The 18,946-nt window shown below is 38.7% G+C and overlaps 2 protein-coding genes and 1 long non-coding RNA gene across 7 annotated transcripts; 1 reads left to right on the forward strand and 2 right to left on the reverse strand.

Moving 5' to 3' along the window:
- Positions 1–426: 426 nt before the first annotated feature.
- Positions 427–4,762, reverse strand: LOC135587588 (uncharacterized). Of its 4 annotated transcripts, none has more exons than XR_010475922.1 (6): positions 4,101–4,762; positions 3,017–3,128; positions 2,651–2,719; positions 1,673–1,740; positions 1,167–1,282; positions 427–819 (listed from the first exon to the last, which is right to left on the reverse strand). It is a non-coding gene; the product is annotated as an uncharacterized LOC135587588 (long non-coding RNA). The 4 variants fall into 4 exon arrangements; XR_010475920.1 differs by having other exon boundaries at positions 2,651–2,813; XR_010475921.1 differs by having other exon boundaries at positions 1,863–2,813.
- Positions 4,763–5,115: 353 nt separating this feature from the next.
- On the reverse strand, positions 5,116–6,345 carry LOC135680296 (arogenate dehydratase/prephenate dehydratase 2, chloroplastic-like). The gene has a single exon (XM_065194179.1). The coding sequence runs from the start codon at positions 6,343–6,345 to the stop codon at positions 5,116–5,118; it is 1,230 nt and encodes a 409-aa protein (XP_065050251.1).
- Positions 6,346–9,933: 3,588 nt separating this feature from the next.
- LOC103994959 (eukaryotic translation initiation factor 2 subunit gamma) lies at positions 9,934–18,643 on the forward strand. Of its 2 annotated transcripts, XM_009415427.3 has the most exons (9): positions 9,934–10,093; positions 11,168–11,305; positions 12,317–12,378; positions 13,179–13,291; positions 13,367–13,469; positions 15,900–16,127; positions 16,222–16,440; positions 16,782–17,042; positions 18,126–18,643. In XM_009415427.3, exons 2-9 carry the CDS (start codon positions 11,200–11,202, stop codon positions 18,426–18,428), a joined length of 1,395 nt encoding a protein of 464 aa, XP_009413702.1. In that variant the 5' UTR covers positions 9,934–10,093; positions 11,168–11,199; the 3' UTR covers positions 18,429–18,643. The 2 variants fall into 2 exon arrangements, with proteins under 2 accessions (XP_009413702.1, XP_064935238.1); XM_065079166.1 differs by lacking the exon at positions 11,168–11,305 and having other exon boundaries at positions 9,940–10,093.
- The last annotated feature ends 303 nt before the right edge of the window (positions 18,644–18,946 follow it).

The following is an 18,946-nucleotide window of genomic DNA, read 5'->3' on the forward strand; positions in this document are numbered from 1 at the left end:
CGACATGTTGGCACATGCCGTGCCATGTGCCATCCTGGTGGATACTAGATCACCCAGGCCATGGCTAGTGTAAAAAATCATTGGCTACCGATATCAAATTGTTTGTTTCTACTACAAGAAAAGAAAGGATACATAGAGAAGACTTTTTTTTTTAATTTGCCTACCGGATAAGTCGTTGCAAAAAAAAAAAAAAAAGATTCTCAAGTGAAAACAAATTCACAACCCCTGAAAAAGGCAAAACAAAGATTTATGTTACTTTCATCAATTCACCCCGGCATGAGCCATATGCTTATTTGCATAACAACAGAAGATCCATCAGCTACAAGCAAAAATAGAGGTATAATTAACATTTAAAAAAGCATAGAACTAAGACGACCAACATGATAACTACCAACGACAATAAAAAATAGGTACCCGGAAGATACATTGAGAGATCAAAAGAATAGAACAAAACTTCCAAAATGGTCACAATTAACGAAAAAGATCTTCAATTTTTATTCTACAAGTTGGCAAGGACGGTAGCTAATAGTAGTCAGCATACTAGTCGGCTCCTCTTAGAAAGTCATCCTTAATCGAACATGTTCCAAACAAAATATTTTAATAAATCAATGAAAGATAATTGAATGAAATCTCAAACCCAATTAATTACAATTCTAGCCGTAGACCACAGCCGTTCAAAATTAATGGTTACCGTTCTCATGAAACCTTCTACCGATACGTCGATCGATCCTCTAGCTCGACGTCCAATCTTCTCACATGTTCCATTCTGACTCAACATGATTATTGTTGCCTTAATTGTCTCTTCATGATCGAAGCTTCCTGCATCACTCAAAACGCAGATCAAACCATAAACATTATCGATTGATTTCATCATCAAAATCTGAGATTCAACAACCTCGAGTGTATTCACACACCTGGATAAGCATTCAAATTCCATATGTGTCCACATCTATTGGACCCTACTTTTAGAAGATTTTTAGGACCATTATCTAGTGCTATGGAACCATATCATTCTTAAAAAGACTATTTGATGCTAGTTAAGCGGCATTCAAACGAATGATACTTCAAACTCGATCAAGTACATTATTATTATAATTTTAAGACAAACCAGCACGTAAAAGAAACATAACCTGCAGGCAAATTTAAAATTAAGAAGAAATGAACACCTGAAATCAGTTGATGGATTTGGCCCTTGCCATCCCATGTCCTTCCATTGCTCCGATTTGAGTCCTGTGAGTTTTACTTCAGGAAAGGATGCGTGCCGAAGAGCTCTGAGGGCTTCCTGGTGGCAAAAGTGCAGTAGTGCACAAAATGTAAGATAGGACATCAAGTTCAAACATTTTTTTTTCAAACTGTTCCTAACAAATTGTGATTGCAGCAAACCAATTTCTGGAGCCAGATCTGTGAAATGGACGATTGGTGAAATATATGCTTATAGCCCAACAGAGATGTATGTAGATTTTCTGCTTTTTCAAGTTATTCTTGCAAGTTTCATCTATTTTTCTCAGTATCCAAAAGGAGAGCCAGCAACACATTTTGTAAATAGCTTAATTCTGAACAAATCTTAAAGAAGATGAATGATTCTTGATAAACAAGTAACCCGCTTTCACAATGTGTAAGAACAATTCATTTTTATTTTACAAGTGGAAAATAAAGTCAAAGAATATGATACCTGATGATCTGCGTGACACTCATCAAATGGTACATTCAAGCATTCCTTAAGCTTTTGAATCTTATTTCCTGCGAAAAAAATATATGAACAAGCAGACATTAAGAACTGTGGACTACGTCGACAGAATTAGAAAACAAGTAAAACCAAATTGATCTTCAAGGGGTAATAATTCACTGAAATGATTTGCTACCTCCACTCATGCATCAAGAATGCCAGAATAGGAAAGCCTCACCCACAAGTCTGTCATTCTATTAACGTATCAATAAAAAGAGAACCTAAGCCATATCAGAAAAGGCTGGTGATTGATATAAATTATATTTTATATCAGTGAAATTAAAAATGCATGAAGGTAGCTGGATTTTTTTTAATGATGATTTATTTCACAAAATCATATTCTGAAAAATAGTTGTTTAACATAAAATGCACCATTATATAGATATGCTCGATGATCCTGTTCTTCTTATTCAGATGCCAGGACTCCATCATTGGAACGATATGTCAGAAGTAGCTGGTGAAATAGTTCAGTTCTAGTGGCTCCATGTCTAGTGGTTTGCTGAAATATTGACTTCAGGTCTAGTAGTTTGGTGAAATAGTTAGACATAGCTGCTGCCTGGTGATAAAAGATACAGCAAAATCTTCTAGCATAGTATATTTTCATGGAAAAATCCTATGTCTGCTCTCTAATCAAAACCTATCTTACATTAAGCTAATGGCAATCATGCCTATGGCAGTTAAAAGAGTACATCATTAGAAGTGTGACTTGTGCTAGTGCTTATGGTAGCCATAACTTGAGCTTATAAAAACCCAAAATCCCATAGCCAAGATGTGAAACATCCTGTAATGAACTTATTGTAAAGAAAGATTGGTCACTTCTCACTTTGGGTGATCAAGAAACTCCATAATTTCTCCTATATGCTGTCAACAGTAGTCAATTAAAAGTATGAAGTGATTTAATATGTTGAGAAATCAGAACTTTACATCAAGAGAACATGGTAGAAGTATCAGCCGATGCCTGCTGTTCAACATGAAATGTTCTATTTTCTTCAGCTGAAAATTGACAACATGTCCTCTTGTCATTTGTCAAGTTGTACATGTTGACAAGAAGTAAATTCCATTTTTGAGGACACCGATCCTACAAATACTTCAGCAACCATTACTTCATTAATCCGCTAAGCATTCCTATACTTCTTGATACAGAATATTTTTAAGAATCACATCATGAAACTTGATTTGGTAACCCAAATTACCAATTCAAGCAATACATCATGATCAAGTATAATCTATGGCAGATGAGGAAAATCATGTCAACAATAAATCAACTATTTGATTGTGAAAACAAATTACCTGACGAGGGGTCAAAGTATAATTAAGCGTCTTTTCATCACTACCTTGCCGTTTATTACCAATGCAGTAAAGAAATCCTCCGACCATGATCGAGTTCCAACCATAACATCACCTGTAACCACAAAGATATTAGTGTGGATGAAAGATTGCTGTATCCGAAAAGCTACAATTTGGATAAATATTCTTTTGGTATCATGAAATATCATGTTATTATGGACTTCTTGAATTTTGTTGAAGGACTTCAAAGAAACATAATCTATTAGGTACTCAAATTGAAAGAAACTAAACAACAAAGAGATAGATTCAGGGTATTAGTAAATGTATTATATGAAACTTTTTTTGCATTCAACTTAGGACTCGGAAGAGTTCTCATTCTCAAGAGTTAATTTTAACTCCATTGGACAAGAAGCAAAAACCTTGACTTACTGTGAACGTAATGAAATATATTTAGAAAATCAAATGTAATCTAGCATGCATCACCAAAGTTCATCAGATAGCATTTTCTTGTGACTCGAGTGCTGGTTCATTTCAGTTTCCTATGATGTGTTAAATGTGAAGGCCAGTTCAAAGAAGGATCTCTTTTTCAGGTGCCTATCTTTCCTTCCTAACTTATTTGTACGACATCACAGTACTCAGAAAATTATCGATTGCAATGTAGGTAACCATAGTGGAAGGTGATATGCATAAAACGGAGAAGATCATCCCAAATCAATAATCATCTCAACAACCAGATCTCTAAATATTCAAGTTATAGCCAAATTTGATAAATGAAAACTGGGCTAATTAAGAGTGTCACCTATAGGTAATGACTTCAACAGCTTAAATATTCGAAGTTAGTCACTTTGGAGAGCATTGATCGGAAGACCCGACAAAAGCATAACGAAGGATACAGTGAAAAAGAATGACAATCAAATATGGAGTGGAGGCAGTAAATCAACCATTTAATGCGACACAATCTCAAATTGTTTTCTCCTCAAAGGCAAAAAATCCTGTTCCCAAAGAGTATTTCAATAAATACTGTTCATAGAGATTAAAAGTGGATTCTTTCTTCGGTGCGCACAAGAGAACGTCGTTGATGTCGAACCTGCGGCACACCAAGTGGACGCTGGCTGCCTCTGCTTCGACTTCAACAAAACAAGGGGAATTGCAGATCCCGACGTTCGCATAAGTTTCAACCGTCCGATTCCCCAGGCCAAGCTTTCATCGGTGTTCTCTTCTTAACAAACGGAAAAGGAGCCCGTGCGGGCACCTTCCCATCAGGGTGAGAGAGTTGGATATCACCTCCTTTTATTCCCCTTTCGATCGATAATGCAATTCGACGAGGCGCCAGAAGGAGGAAGAGGAGGGTGAACCGATCGTGCTATCGCGCTAGAACAACGAGGCCTTCCGCCCTTCAAAAAGGGTCCCCAGTCACAGTCTCCTCCCGGCGATCGCTGTGACGGTGCCTGGTTCCGGGAAACGTCGCAGGAATTTGCTTTTCATCTCTCATCTCTTTTTCCCCCTCCTCTTCCGCCTAAACACAATCTGCTCCCCGCTGCCTAATCGCGAAAAGCATCGCAAGAAGCCTATTCTTTGTTTACTTTCAAGAAACGCATTCGAATCTCCGCCTAATCTCCTCTCTTCCTCTCCCTACCTTAGAGCCGCGCAATGCCCCCGCCAAAAAAGAGTCCGCTCATTGACCGGCAGGTTGCCAATCTTGCCGTGGTTCTCCTCCTCCATGGTGTTCGACGTATCAAAAGGGAAATGTCGGCACTTGTCACAAGTTGCAATAAGAGGTTTCGTTGTCGGTTGGGATATATTTCAACAAGCAAACTACTAAGTTAGGTATGACATCTCGAATTAACATTTGTAAACCTAGGCATCATCGGTTGTCATGCTAATGACGTTTGCTCACTCTGTAATTTTTGCTTAAAATTAAATCTACAACTTAATTAAAAAGTGTTCTTAGGATGAACGACGATTGAAAAATACAAGTTTCGATCACTCTAAAAATAAATAAATAAAAGTAAATAAATGCTTCCTTTTTATTACGGAAGACCGTATTTGCTTGTAAGTGAGTACATACGGATACGGCGTATATTTCATTCATTATATACAAATTAATTAATTCCTTGGTACGTGCAGGTGTAGCTTCCGAGCACACGTGCGAAGACGGCCATCTCGTTCAGGCGTGCCAGTGCGGCCTCCACGACGGGGTCCGACGCGCTGCCTTCGACGTCCAACACGAAGACGTAGTCCAGGTACGTCACGTTCCTCAGCCCGTCGTCGCCCCGGTCAACCACCCGGAGCGGCTTCGCACGGTTGGGCCGATGGTCGACGCGCGTCACCCTCAGGTCTCGACTCTCGAAGATCCACATCGCCCGGAACAGGTCTGACGCCCCTCCGTCCAGAGTGAAGACCACGGTGGTCTTGTGCGCTGCCCCTCCTCCGATGGAAGAAGAGGCCTGGGCGTGCCCTGAAGATAGGCCGAGCTGGAGGAAGCGGGTGAGGTTGCCACCGAGGTGGTGGTCCTGGAAGTTGGGCTTCAGGACCCGCAGGCCGAATTCCCGGGCGGCCATCCGGCTTCCGATGACCGCGGTGTCCGCCACCCGATTCTCCGCCACGAACCGGGCGGCATCGGTGGCACTAGAGACCTCGTCGACCTCGAGGCCGAGGGCCTCCAGGCTCCGGCGGCAGTGGGACAGGGCCTGCGGGTGACTGATGACCCGGCGGAGGCCGGACCTGAGCACGCCCGGGAGGGAGAGCAGGCAGTGATTGACCGGGAGGACGAGCTCGCCCAAGATGCGGATTCCCGGGTGGCGGAGGAGGAGGTCGAGGTTGCGGTCGATGGGCCCGTCGAGGGAGTTCTCCGCGGGCACCACGGCGCGGTCGGCGGAGTGGTCCTCGAGGACGTCGAAGGCTTCTTCCATGTGGGCGCAGGGGAAGGCCTCGCAGGCCGAGGAGGGGAAGGCCCTGGCGGCGGCCTCCTGGCAGTAGGAGCCGCGGGAACCCTGGTAGGCCACGCGGACGGGGCGACCGGAGGGTTCCCCAGACGCGGGCGGTTGGACTCCCGTGGCGGCCTGCTGCCAGAATAGGCGCTCGAGGTTGGCAATGGCGATCTCGTAGCCCAAGCGCGAGGCCACCTCGTCGGAGGCTCCCAAAGGAGAGGAGGGGCGAGAGGTGCGGATATCTTTCCTCCGGCCCTGCTCGACTTGTCGTTCTTGCCGCTGCTGCTTATTTTGTTCGAAGTTGGCAGCAGCTCTGACACCGATACTGAGAGAAACCGATCCGCTCTTCCTGCTGATAACGTTAGCAGGAGGAAGAGGAGGAGGATGTACTGTGATCGCCATACGATAAACCTCGGCAGATAGAGGAAAAGGCCAAAGGAGAAGATGTGGAAGGGAGGTTTCGTTCTGCTGCCTCTGCCTCTTCCTCTCGACTACTCCACCTATCCGGTGGGTCGGCTTCAGGTAGGAATCAAACGGGAATCACGACGCAACCAAAGAGGAAGGAGGAGGATTTGCTGCGACCCGTCGAGGCGCAGAGATCGTATTCGATCCCTGGCTAGCGCTCCGGCCGGCTAGCTCACCATTTATAAACTCTCTCTCTCTCTCTCTCTCTCTCTCTCTCTCTCTCTCTCGCCTCGATCGGGTGGTAGGTCGAGAGAGAGAGAGAGAGACGGCGAGGGGTAGGTGGAGAGCGCGTGACGTTCTCTTGACGCACGCGACGGACGACTCTTTCCCCCGCTCGCCCTTCTTCGTTCTCCACAGCTTTTCTTTGTTTGCTTGCTTGCTTCTCTCTTTAATTTCTCGGTCGAGTTGGGTAAAACTTCACCATCTTCATCTTCAGCTTCAACAAATAGCTGCTTTCGGGCGCTGCCATCTACCGGCGACTTTCGCACCTCACGCCTCCTTCACAGCACCTAGCAGTCACCAGACGAGACGACGTCTCCTTGCATCTGCATGCACCAATAAACTATCACACCTCCCCACACCTTAAAAGATATATAAAACTTATAAAATATAATAAGAATTTTATAAAATAATTCAGAGGATATCAAAACAAAACATTTTTTTAATTAAAATCATATATATATATATATCAATAAGCTTTAAAAGATTTAGAAATATATACATGTAGTGGTTGGGTTTTGGTCCCGTGGTTGGTGCCCATTTTTAATTACTCGCTGAATCATAGATTCGCATCCATAATAGGATCGACATGCTTAGATTATGTCTGTTTCAATGATAATTCAACTTGTATACTTTTCCATAAGTAGTCTCGTGCGCATTTCGATTTAGTATGATATAATTGTCATCGATTTAAACTGTAAAAATTAATATAATGGGTCAATAATCCATGCTATGTGATTATTATAACAAGTACAAATTCGTACTTAGGGTTAAAGTCGTCGTCAAATCAAAAAATTACATGTTCATTAGCAGGATACATGATTTATTATTTATTGACGAGGATATCACGTCTTAGATTTGAGTTGATAGAGAAACGTCATGTCTCGCAATGAATGAAGCGTCCCACAGCTCAATTGCATGAATTGGATTTGGAAGTCGATATCAAGTCGTTGATATCGATGTTTAACTAATCACAGGAAAGATATTACATTCAGCACATGTCATCTACATGACATGTAGGTTAGGTGTTGTATGTATAAGATATCAAATTAATATTGATAAAGACGGTTGAAGATTATCTCATCCAAAAATATTTTTTATATAATATATTTTTATTATTTTATTATTAGATATAAAAATTTATTTTTAACACAATCAAAAAGTTATTTTTTACCAACGACTATATTGATTGCCGGAAGGATAAGAAATCACTTTCGATTTAAATCTTCATAATAGATGACGCTTCGGATGATCTCGTCGGAAGATTGATGTTTTCACATCAAAGGCACATCAAAATAATCACCTTAGTAGTTTGATATTTTTATCTTAAAAATACCTCAAATAATCTTATATACATGAATCTAAAGTACATGACTCAAATGTCAATAATATCTTTCTCTAATAATTAAACTAATGATGATGTCTTTTTAATCATTTATTTTTTATTTTGGATTTGATGTTGATTTAATCTTGATGCCAAGATCCCTTTTGGAGTGAGGCGTGAAGTTCTTTCATAGTCGTGAAAACATTATGGCATCATACTCTTTTGTACGAAGCAAAATTAATCACCCTATAAATTTTTTGATAAATGAGAATGATTTATCTAAAAAATATATTTTTATTGATTAATAGATTAAAATTGATGATGATGTTTCAATCGCTTGCATCATCAACAAAGCGATCGAGCAAAGGAAGAAGACGGGTCCGTTTGACAAAGTACGAAACACTCATTCAAACAAGCCTAATTAATTTGCAACCTTGATCTTGTTTTCTTCTCTATAAATAAATACGTGTGATTTTATGGTCATCGAGAAAAGTCAAACACAACGAAATGCATATTTAAATTCGACAAAAAAGACTATTTGGACATGTTGAAATTGGACGAAGGCGGTCCGATGGTATCGGTGACGACCTCAGCTAAAAGCTTGATGTCTGTTCAAATTGGCCGTGAAGACGACGTCAAAGGAATGCTCACTTAGGCTTGACTTCATGTGGAATTAGTAGAGACGATAGTTTATAAGATGATGATGCCGTGTGATTCGCGTGTTATGACGACAAGTGCTGATCCTGTAACACTATGCCTAGTAGAAGACGAAGAAACATCGACTCCTTCCTTTTTCTCTAATCAACTTTGTTCTCCCCAACAAATCCCTCCTTTGAAACCTAATCCCATAGCGTGATCCATGTTTAGGGGGTTGATTAGGCATTTATCATATCACTTAATATATTTCTTTAATAATTCAGTAGTCAAAGAAAAAAAAAGATTTTGAATAAGATGAAATTTGAAAGAGGTTTCAAAAAAAAAAAATCAATATATGTGCCCCTTTACATGATCAATCGACGGTTATATTACCTTATGTAATTAGTTAATTTGAGCATCTCGATCTTTATATTTTTAAAAGTTATAAAAATAAAATATTTAATCTTATTTTTTCTTATACCATTGATTTTACTGATGGAAATATTATAGGGCTTATCACCGAGTGCTTACTATTTTTGTCTCACTTTGATTTACCACTACGCACGTATGATATTTTAATTAACATAATCGATGACATAAGGAGAAACGAGATTAAATGTTTCACTTTCATAAATACAGACATCTTAATATAACTATTAAAAATATAAAAATTAAGATACTATAAATAATTAATTATAGAAATAATATGTAATTACGCTCCTAATCACTCAAATCTTATACAATCATTTCTTAAATTCTAAGAGTTAGTCGGTCATTAATAGCTCGAACTAATAACACATTAACGTAAAACACTAAAGTAGTGGAGTCTAACATAAAGAAGATGGAGAGTTGACTCTTTGACTTTTTCTCCAGTTAATTACTAATAATATTTCAGCTTATTATAAGCAACCAAATACATTAATTTTTTTTTCCAACTTATTAAAATATGTCAAGAATAACGCTGTCTAAATTTTCATCCAAGAAATACAAAACATAAAGCGATGTTTCATTTAAATGCTAAAAATAGATTATGCAAAAAAAAAAAACAATTTACTAAATGATCAACTAATCAAGTCAAAGAGCTTCGTAGAGGTGCCTTCAAATTGGGCCCATTTACATTCGGTCTGTTATCTTAGCATCAGGCCGACACGGCCCAGTTTACAACTGAGCCGCGTGAGTTTGAGTCGGGTCGTGTTTCGGGCTCGTTCGCTGCCCGCCCCCCTCTCCGATGGGGAGAAGCGAGAAGCTTATTTGAACCGTCGGATCTGGAATTAGCGACTCGGATCATCGGGGAGACTCGACGCGGATGGATGCCCTACGAAGCGCCCTCTCCGCCACCTCTTTCTCGTTCTTTTTATCTTCCGCAGCAGCTCCGCCTCGGCGTCCGTTATCGCCGTCCCCTCCGCCTCTCTTGCTCTCCTCGGCTCCGATACCCTCGCGATCTTTCAAGATCTTAGGGTTTCTGCTCGACCGTGCGCTGATCCTTTCGCCGATCCAGCTTTCAAGGTATCTTTCTCTTGTTCAGGGTAAATGTATTCTTGTTGCCCGTGCTTCTTTTAGATGTATTACGGCCGGATGGGCGTGTTCTTGATTGTTTCCAAATTTTGATCATGTTTTCGTGCTTTTGTTGTTGGTTCGTTTTGCCCGTTCGACGACTCATACTATCTTCATATTCTTTCTTTCTTTCTGAGGATCCCACTCTTAAACTCCCGAAAGGCCGACGTCGGGGAATTTGTCGTGCTCATACGACTGTGATATCTTTATCGAAAGATAGTGGCGTAGTAAAACCCTGGAGATTCTTGATTGAGGCAGTGCTGCCTCTTTATCTCCGTGCGGCTCGGACGCTTCCGCTCACCAGCGGCCGCCGCCGTTGGGCTGCCATCGTCTTATCAATCTACTTTCTTGGCACATCTGGTGTGGGAATCACGTCTGGCAGATGGGCTTTGGGCAAGAGGACTCTGATTTTGTTAAAAGATTAATGCAGTCGAACAAGAAAAAGAAGGGCGAGTATTAAGGTTATATTTGGCCAGCTAGTTAGGCTCGAGGAATGGCGTACGCCACAGAAAGGTGCCTCCTCGAATTGTTAAACCGTAGGGCAGACCTTTGCATAAGCTGTAAAATTGTTATCAGTTTGGTATAAACAAATATATGTTAAAGGAGTTCGATGTATCCAAACTATCGTACTGGTCCAGTGACTTACATTTAACTGGTTTCATCATGTGGTCCTCATTTCTTGAACCTTATATATTACTTGTTCACAAAGTGCACACCTTCTTCATGTCCCTATAAGGACCATCAGCCTCTTGCATTGTCACTTGTTGCTACACAGTGTCCGATTACATATTTTGTTTCTGGAAAATTCATAAACATCCATGAAATTTTTGTACCTGATTGCCCCCCGAATCTCCCCTCCTTATAGGCTATTTCTATCAAGCAGAAGGAGACTAAGGTTGCACTTTATGTATATCCTGGATCAGGACATCTATGTGATGCAGAAAGATATTGGAGTACCAGTTTTGAAGATTTCAATCGTTTTATTAGCTTCACCTCAGTAGAATATGTATCTTTGCTTCCTTTCAGGACTCAACTGAGGTATATCGTCTACATAAAAAATGTCTCGTAAAGGATTAATGGAGCAAGACTTGAGTAAACTTGATGTGACAAAACTTCACCCACTGTCGCCAGAAGTTATCTCACGTCAGGCTACCATTAACATTGGTAAGAACTATTGCTTGCACAGGAATTCATTAAGACTAGATGCACCAGATTTGCTTGTTGGCAGAACTTATTCTTTGCAAAATTTTCTGTCCCTTATTTAACTGTATTTTCTTTTGTTTTAAGTTCACTGGAAAGTCAACTATATTTTTATTTCTTAAAAATAGCTTGTTTCTGTTAGCATTATTGTGAAACTTCCAAAGTACTCTAATCCTGTTCTAACCAATATTCCTTCGAGTGGATGCTGGATTGTAGACATTGTCATACTTAGTTAAATTAGTGGTACTTGTTAACTAACAATGAGTTCAATAATATAATGCATTCCATGGATTGTGGAACCGCCAAAATTGTTAATTATTTGAGATAAAGGTTATAGGTTTGTGCAAACATCATTCAGTTCCAAGATTATTTCCCAACTGAAAAACATAATAAGAAGAAATTAATTAATGTTGTCGTGGGTAATTCAATTTTTATTTAGTTTTATAAAAAATATTCTATAAATGTTTTTCTTATGCTTTGCCCTTTAGATAATAAGGAGAAACATATCATTGATGGATTTTTCAAACCTCAAAGCCTCAAACCAGGAACTGAGAGTTGTTTGCTTTTCAACTTCTCAAACTGGACCAATCAATAATAAAACGTGAACAAATTTTAAACAGACACACCCATTTTGTTTGGTTTTGTTTCTCGGTTTGAACTCTTCATTTCCACACCCCTGCTAACCATGTGTGCATCATGGAATAAGTTTCTTCTGTTCATCTTAGTGGGTCAAGGTGTTCCTGTGGTTTGGAGAGTTCACAAGCTTCTTCATCGTATTGAAGTGTGGTAACTTTTTTTACCAGTTCTTTTCTTCTTGTATTCTTACTCTTGGTCTTTGATTTTCCTTGTAAATTTATTCCTCTTCTTCGTTAAGAGTATGCTACATATTCATATCTCATTTTACCCTCGTCCATTTGCATCCTTTTATCTGTTTTATTTTTTGTGTTAAGTATAATGATCTATATTTAATTTTAGGTACCATTGGTCATGTGGCTCATGGAAAGTCAACTGTTGTAAAAGCAATATCCGGTGTACAGGTACTACTGTTAGTCTTTTTAATTCGAACCAATTGATGTCTTTCCAAGATATTTACTTAAACGTCTACAGTTTTAAATCAGTTGTTGTTGCCCCAAGATATTTATGTGAAGGTCTATGGTTTTTAATAATGTTGTGTGCATTTGCTTTAAACACTAGAGAGGTTCATCAAGTGATCACTTGGAAAATTTAACAATGACTATATGGTCTACCAAGTTCTTTTTTGGTAATTAGATGATTTTATCATGTCTTATAAAATAATCATTGGTTTTGCGTGCTCTTAAGATTTTGAGAAGTTTGCTGCCTTTGAAGATATCTCACATGATCCTATAAGGACAGGTTTTGGCTCTCTTGCTCCATTTCCACCGACCAAGATTGGTTGGGCATGGGCAACTAGAATCTGAGTGTAGAAGGCCTTTATAACTTAAGGTGCATATATATGATATTTAGGAATAGGAAGGCAGTTTTGATCCAATTTGAAGGGGATAGAAGTTGAAAACAAGCAAAAACTCATGAACATAGCGAAAATTATTGGTTAATAAAAAGCACTCTTACGACCACTCCTGTAGCTCATAATGTTTGTTGCTAGTTGGCTCGTCAGTATGGGTTTGCATTTTTATGACAATATGTATTTGCATTTAGTGTTTATTATTTTAAATGATAGTTGCATTAGATACATGCTGTCGTTAGAAGATGTGAAGCAATAGAAGTTGCATTAGATGGTACAGTAATTGGTATAGTATCTGGCAAGCTTTTCTCCATCCAAAATCTGTACAATGATTGACTTGCTTTGTATTGGCAGACTGTTCGCTTCAAGAATGAGTTGGAGCGCAATATCACCATCAAGCTGGGATATGCCAATGCAAAAATATATAAATGTGAAGATGATAGATGCCCACGACCTATGTGTTACAAGTATGGTTCCTTGATAAAAAAATCCCTTGTTTGCTTTGATATATCTTCAGCTGTTGATCTTTTATGCTTAAGCAGGGCTTATGGAAGTGGAAAAGAAGACAGTCCTCCATGTGATGTTCCAGGGTTTGAGAACACTAGGATGAAACTTCTAAGACATGTTTCTTTTGTGGATTGCCCGGTAAGGTGACTTACCTTGGAACTGTATATTTCTTTAATAGACTTCTAATTGGACTAGGATAAAATAATCTTTTATCTGACTATACATTTCAGTGGTGCTTTTGTATTGCATAGGCATGGTGATGGCCCAACATAGGAAAAGAAGAATAAAAGAAAGAAAACAATACTTATCTCCGTTACAGGATTTGGCTAATCCCATCAGGGTTTCCTCCAATTTGAGCAATATAAAAGACCTCAAGAGAAAGAGAGAAGAACGAGGATTACTACGAAACTACTGCTAAATTAATTTCAAAAATGAAATAATGTTGGGCTTACAGGCCTCTACAGCCACTTATAGATGACCTACCAAGGGGTTTGGGATACAAGTCCCTATAGTTTTGGTAATCTTACCATCTTTATAATCCTATCTAAAGGATCTTCTAGAACTCTAAACTTTAATTTAAACAACTTTCATAATTTGCCATACCCTTATGAGGACTCTGAGACATCAAATAGACTCAATAAGATTTAGAGATTCCCTATAACATTGAGTAAAAAATACATCCGAAAAAAAATAAATATAAAATAAAATTTGTTATTAGGACTTAGTAAGGAATATCGGTTGGCCTCTCTTCTTCTAACTCCTTGGTTGCTCCACAATACTCCATTCAAGTTTGTCTGTTTGAACTCTCTGATCTTAACTGCCTGAGATAATACAGGACATACATAACAGGTATTTTTTTCATTTGTTAATGGAGAGCATAATGTTGTTTACATCTTAAAACATAGGGACCAGTAAAGTCAAGATTACAGAAATGCAAGGCCTCACTAGGCATGTCAAAAATCTGAGTCTAAAAGGTGTAGGGGCTGTCAAAATCTTTCTTATGCTATTCAAATATTGCATGTACACCATGGTCCATCTGCTTGACTGTTGACAATTCTCACAAGGGGCAGGGTGTTAATTTCATTTTGCACTCTAGGAATATCTTGACCTTTATTCTGCACTCAAGCAGAGTACACATACCATCACAAAGCACCTTCATGTCAATGGAATATTCACACCAATCCTTAAAAAAAGAACCAATCTGAGAAAGGAATATGCATACATACCATATATCTGAGTTTAGTTGGCACGTTAAGCTCAAAATGTTGTGGAAATCAGTGGTTTGTTCGTGTACATGGACTGCAAGAGAGGGCTGGGCAATTATGTAAAGTAGTTAAGTTCTGTCAAAAACCATATATTGTTTTATTTAGAGCCAATGCTGAATGAATGGGACATTTTTTGTTTTGAATAATTGAAGGAGAGTTGCAAGTACCACTCCCCTTTTCTACACCTCATCTTGAATATACTTGAGTTATCTGTGCATTTAGAGGCTTTTGTGGAACATTAAAATAATTATGTGGTCTTTTTGTCTTCCTTTATTTTTAATTTTTTAGCAACTTATGCCAATGCAATCATATTTGTCCAGGGTTCTGAGAGACTCGTACATTAATTGTGGAAAATTTGGAAGTTTTCCTTGGACTATATAATATTTCATCATCCTTTTCTTTTTTGACCATCATCTTGCTTGAACTTTGTTTTTAAGTTTCTTCAATTTACCTTCTCATTTACTATCCCAAAACTTTTATTTTTCATAGGTCTTTCCAAGCATTTAATGCATGTTGTGTTAAATTTCTACAAGTGTTTTAGTTGTCCTGGTTTAGAATTTGAAATTGGTGTCCCCCAAAGCATCAGACTGATGTTGTATGGTTCAGACTAGAAGCCTATTTCCAGAGCATCAGATTGATGTTGTATGGTTCAGACTAGAAACCCATCAAAACCATCTTTTGTTTAGAATATATATTAATTTCGGTAGAGCTTCTACTGGAGCTTCTTCTAAAACCGATGAAAGATATCAACACTTATTGATTTAAAAAAAAGAGGGAAACATTAATGTTGCTCCGTAGAAGTGAAATAACTATTGTGAAACCAGTCTGGCAGAGTTCTCATTTCTCACCCTCTCAATCTAGTTATATTGGATTGAGTCCTAATGAAATCCAATCTTCATGCGCTAGTGCAAATATATTTCCATAATCCTAAAGCAATATGAGGTCACTGCAGTTGTGATTTTTAGAACTTCCAATTGATGTGACAGAGTTATTATATAGTGAAATAATCTTTAGAACTGTTCAGCTCTCATGGTCAGCATCCTGGTTAATGTTAGCGCCAATCTTCTGTGTGCTTCACACTCTGGTACAGAACTTGATTGGAAGTATTGCATATCTTGAAATACCTTTATATTAATATGCAAATTGATGCAATAGTTATGTTTAAGTTTATTTAAAGGATTTGTTTTGTACCTCTACACTAATCACGTTCAACATGCAACAATAATAAAAAAAGGATTATACTTATTTTATGCAGAAACTAAATTAACTCTTTTTTATGTTATTGCTCTGTTTTGTTTTTTAGGGCCATGATATTCTTATGGCTACTATGCTTAATGGTGCTGCAATTATGGATGGAGCCTTACTTCTTATAGCTGGAAATGAGAGTTGCCCACAGCCTCAAACGTCTGAACATCTGGCTGCTGTTGAAATCATGCGTCTGCAACATATTATTATTTTACAAAATAAGATCGATCTAATCCAGGAAAGTGCTGCAATTAATCAACATGAAGCAATCCAGAAGTTTATTCAGGTCAATCTTCAGAAAAAAACCAGGAATTCTTTTTCGTCTCTGTTTGATACCTAGATAAACCATGACATTGTTAGAACATGAATAAAATTGTCAGGGTACTATTGCTGATGGAGCTCCTGTGGTGCCAATATCTGCTCAATTGAAATATAATATTGACGTTGTCTGCGAGTATCTTGTTAAGAAAATCCCTATTCCAGAGAGAAACTTTATTTCACCTCCAAACATGATTGTCATCCGTTCTTTTGATGTGAACAAGCCCGGCTCTGAGGTTGATGAGATAAAAGGTGGTGTTGCAGGTGGAAGCATCCTTAGGGTATGTAACTTGTCACCTATTGTCTTTGCAGAACTTAAGATATGCTTGTATCTCTTCCACAATCTCCTATGTCTCAGTATGCTGTACAATTGTATGATGGGTATTGTAACATTGCTTTATTATTGAGCTTCTTCAGCAAGTTATAAGCATGTTGCATATCTTGGGATTTACTATAATTTTACTGCAAGCCTTTTGTAAAACACTTTTTCTTTGCCTTTTTTGCTGTCATATATTGCTTTATTTTTTTTTTCTTGGATTGAATGGGCTTAATACTCATTAACATGATGCACTTCGGTCACTTGTATTAAAAAGAAACTTGAAATTGATAATGTTTTATACAGGGTGTTTTAAAGGTGAACCAGTTTATTGAAGTTCGTCCTGGTATCGTTGTTAAAGATGAGAGTGGGAATATAAAGTGCACCCCTATATACTCGAGGATTGTTTCACTATATGCTGAACAAAATGAGCTTCAATTTGCCGTGCCCGGGGGGCTCATTGGTGTAGGCACTACAATGGATCCCACATTAACTCGTGCTGATAGGCTGGTAGGTCAGGTTCTTGGTGAAGTTGGTTCGCTGCCTGATGTCTTTGTTGAGCTGGAGGTACGTTACATTTTGTTTCCATGTTCTGGTTCGTTATTATCTTTATACATTAATCATCCAAAAAAAAATGTTAACAACTTAATAAAGGCATTTATCCAGTGATCGTTTCTGCCCAGTTCTACTTCCATACTTGATTTAGCGACACACTTAAAAGATGAATATAACTTATTCTGATATGCAGTTTTGCATGAGCTCTGTAAGTTCATAAATTTCACATATACCACACACACACACATGGCACATTCTCACCTCTCCCTCACCCATCTTGAAGTATGATTTTGCACATCTTTGCTGTAACCCTTCTCTTTCCCTTTCTCTACTTTTACAACTTGATATTTCCTTGCCTTTTATGATTTTCATGGTTTATCTTTCTTCCGCTCTCCTATGGAGTTCTTATGTGTGTATATTGCAAGACTCAAAGAAGAAACAATTGGATTTTTTGACATCAGACCAATTTCACACCAACAAGAAGTTTGCCTTTGGTTAATTGGTGTGAGATCTTTAGCAAGGGGCTTGTTCCAAAATTAGATTTGCAAGATAACAAGGGTTTTCACCTTGTTGCTTTGAATTTTTAAAGTCTAATTTTGAAGATACTACAGAGAAGGGTCTAAATATACTGGAAATTATTACAACAATGGTGTAAATAGTGGATAAATAGATGGGCATGTTGGAGAAAATGATGAAGACTTGAGAGAGTCTATGATGTTTATGAATATTGAGAAAAAAATGGAAATAGGTGAGTTTTTATTTGTGTTCTTATGAATGCAAAATATTTTGATAAACAGTTGTATAGTCGTTCATATCTAAGAGTGGATCATATTGTAGTTATTTGTTTCTCACTAGATATATGGATAGTATGGCATAATAGATCATACATTTGGAACAAGTTTGACAATTTGTCATAGAGGGCCTTTCACAATTTGATGATGTTTCCCTTGGTAGAGCTACATGTCATAACAAGACGCATGTAACTGAAACAGAGGATGAAGCATATGATCTACACTGGAAGAGAGATGTATTTGTATCTGCAATATGCTTTGTGCTGCATGCCTGAATTGCTGCCTTTTAACTTGGTTCCTACAGGTGAACTTTTTTCTCCTCCGGAGGCTTTTGGGTGTCAGGACAAAAGGGACAGAGAAACAAGGGAAGGTGTCTAAGCTGACGAAGGGCGAAATCCTGATGCTCAACATAGGATCTATGTCCACGGGGGCTCGAGTCGTTGCTGTGAAGAATGATCTGGCGAAGCTGCAGCTTACTGCACCGGTGTGCACAAGCAAAGGGGAGAAGATTGCCCTGAGCCGGCGTGTTGAGAAGCACTGGCGTCTTATCGGCTGGGGCCAGATTCAGGCTGGCGGAACCCTGGAAGTCCCACCCTGCCCCATCTGAGACAACGCTGTGTGTGGAGAGGCCATGTGGGAAGGCAGGGAACTTCTGGGGACTATTTATCTGAGATGGAGGAGAAAACGTGTATCTTCTAGTGATGTTAAAACTCGAGACTTTCTTTTTTCAGTTCATCTGCTTGGGGCTTTTTGAGGTGAAGGTATGATGTTGGAAAATATGTGACATTTATTCTAATAAGAATATTAGTTTTACATCTAAAACATTACTTGAGGGATGTTGAAGATTCTCGTCTTATAAAATTTGACACATCAGATTCATTTATCTTCCATATTTAGTAAGTATAATTATTAGGATCAGAATTTATATGCACTGCTGACGGTTTGTACAAGGAAAAAATAGAATTTGGAAATATATATAGATGATTTGCTTCAAAATATAATAATCGTGGTTGTTTCCTCAATGTTGTCGATCGGGAGTCAACACAGCTCGGTCTTGATCCGAAAACGTGAAGTCGTCCGAGTAGCTCTCGTGGTGGTTTGACAAGGGTTTTGTTGCGAAGAACT

The sequence above is a fragment of the Musa acuminata genome, chromosome BXJ1-8 (assembly GCF_036884655.1).
Source record: "Musa acuminata AAA Group cultivar baxijiao chromosome BXJ1-8, Cavendish_Baxijiao_AAA, whole genome shotgun sequence".
NCBI lineage: Eukaryota > Viridiplantae > Streptophyta > Magnoliopsida > Zingiberales > Musaceae > Musa > Musa acuminata.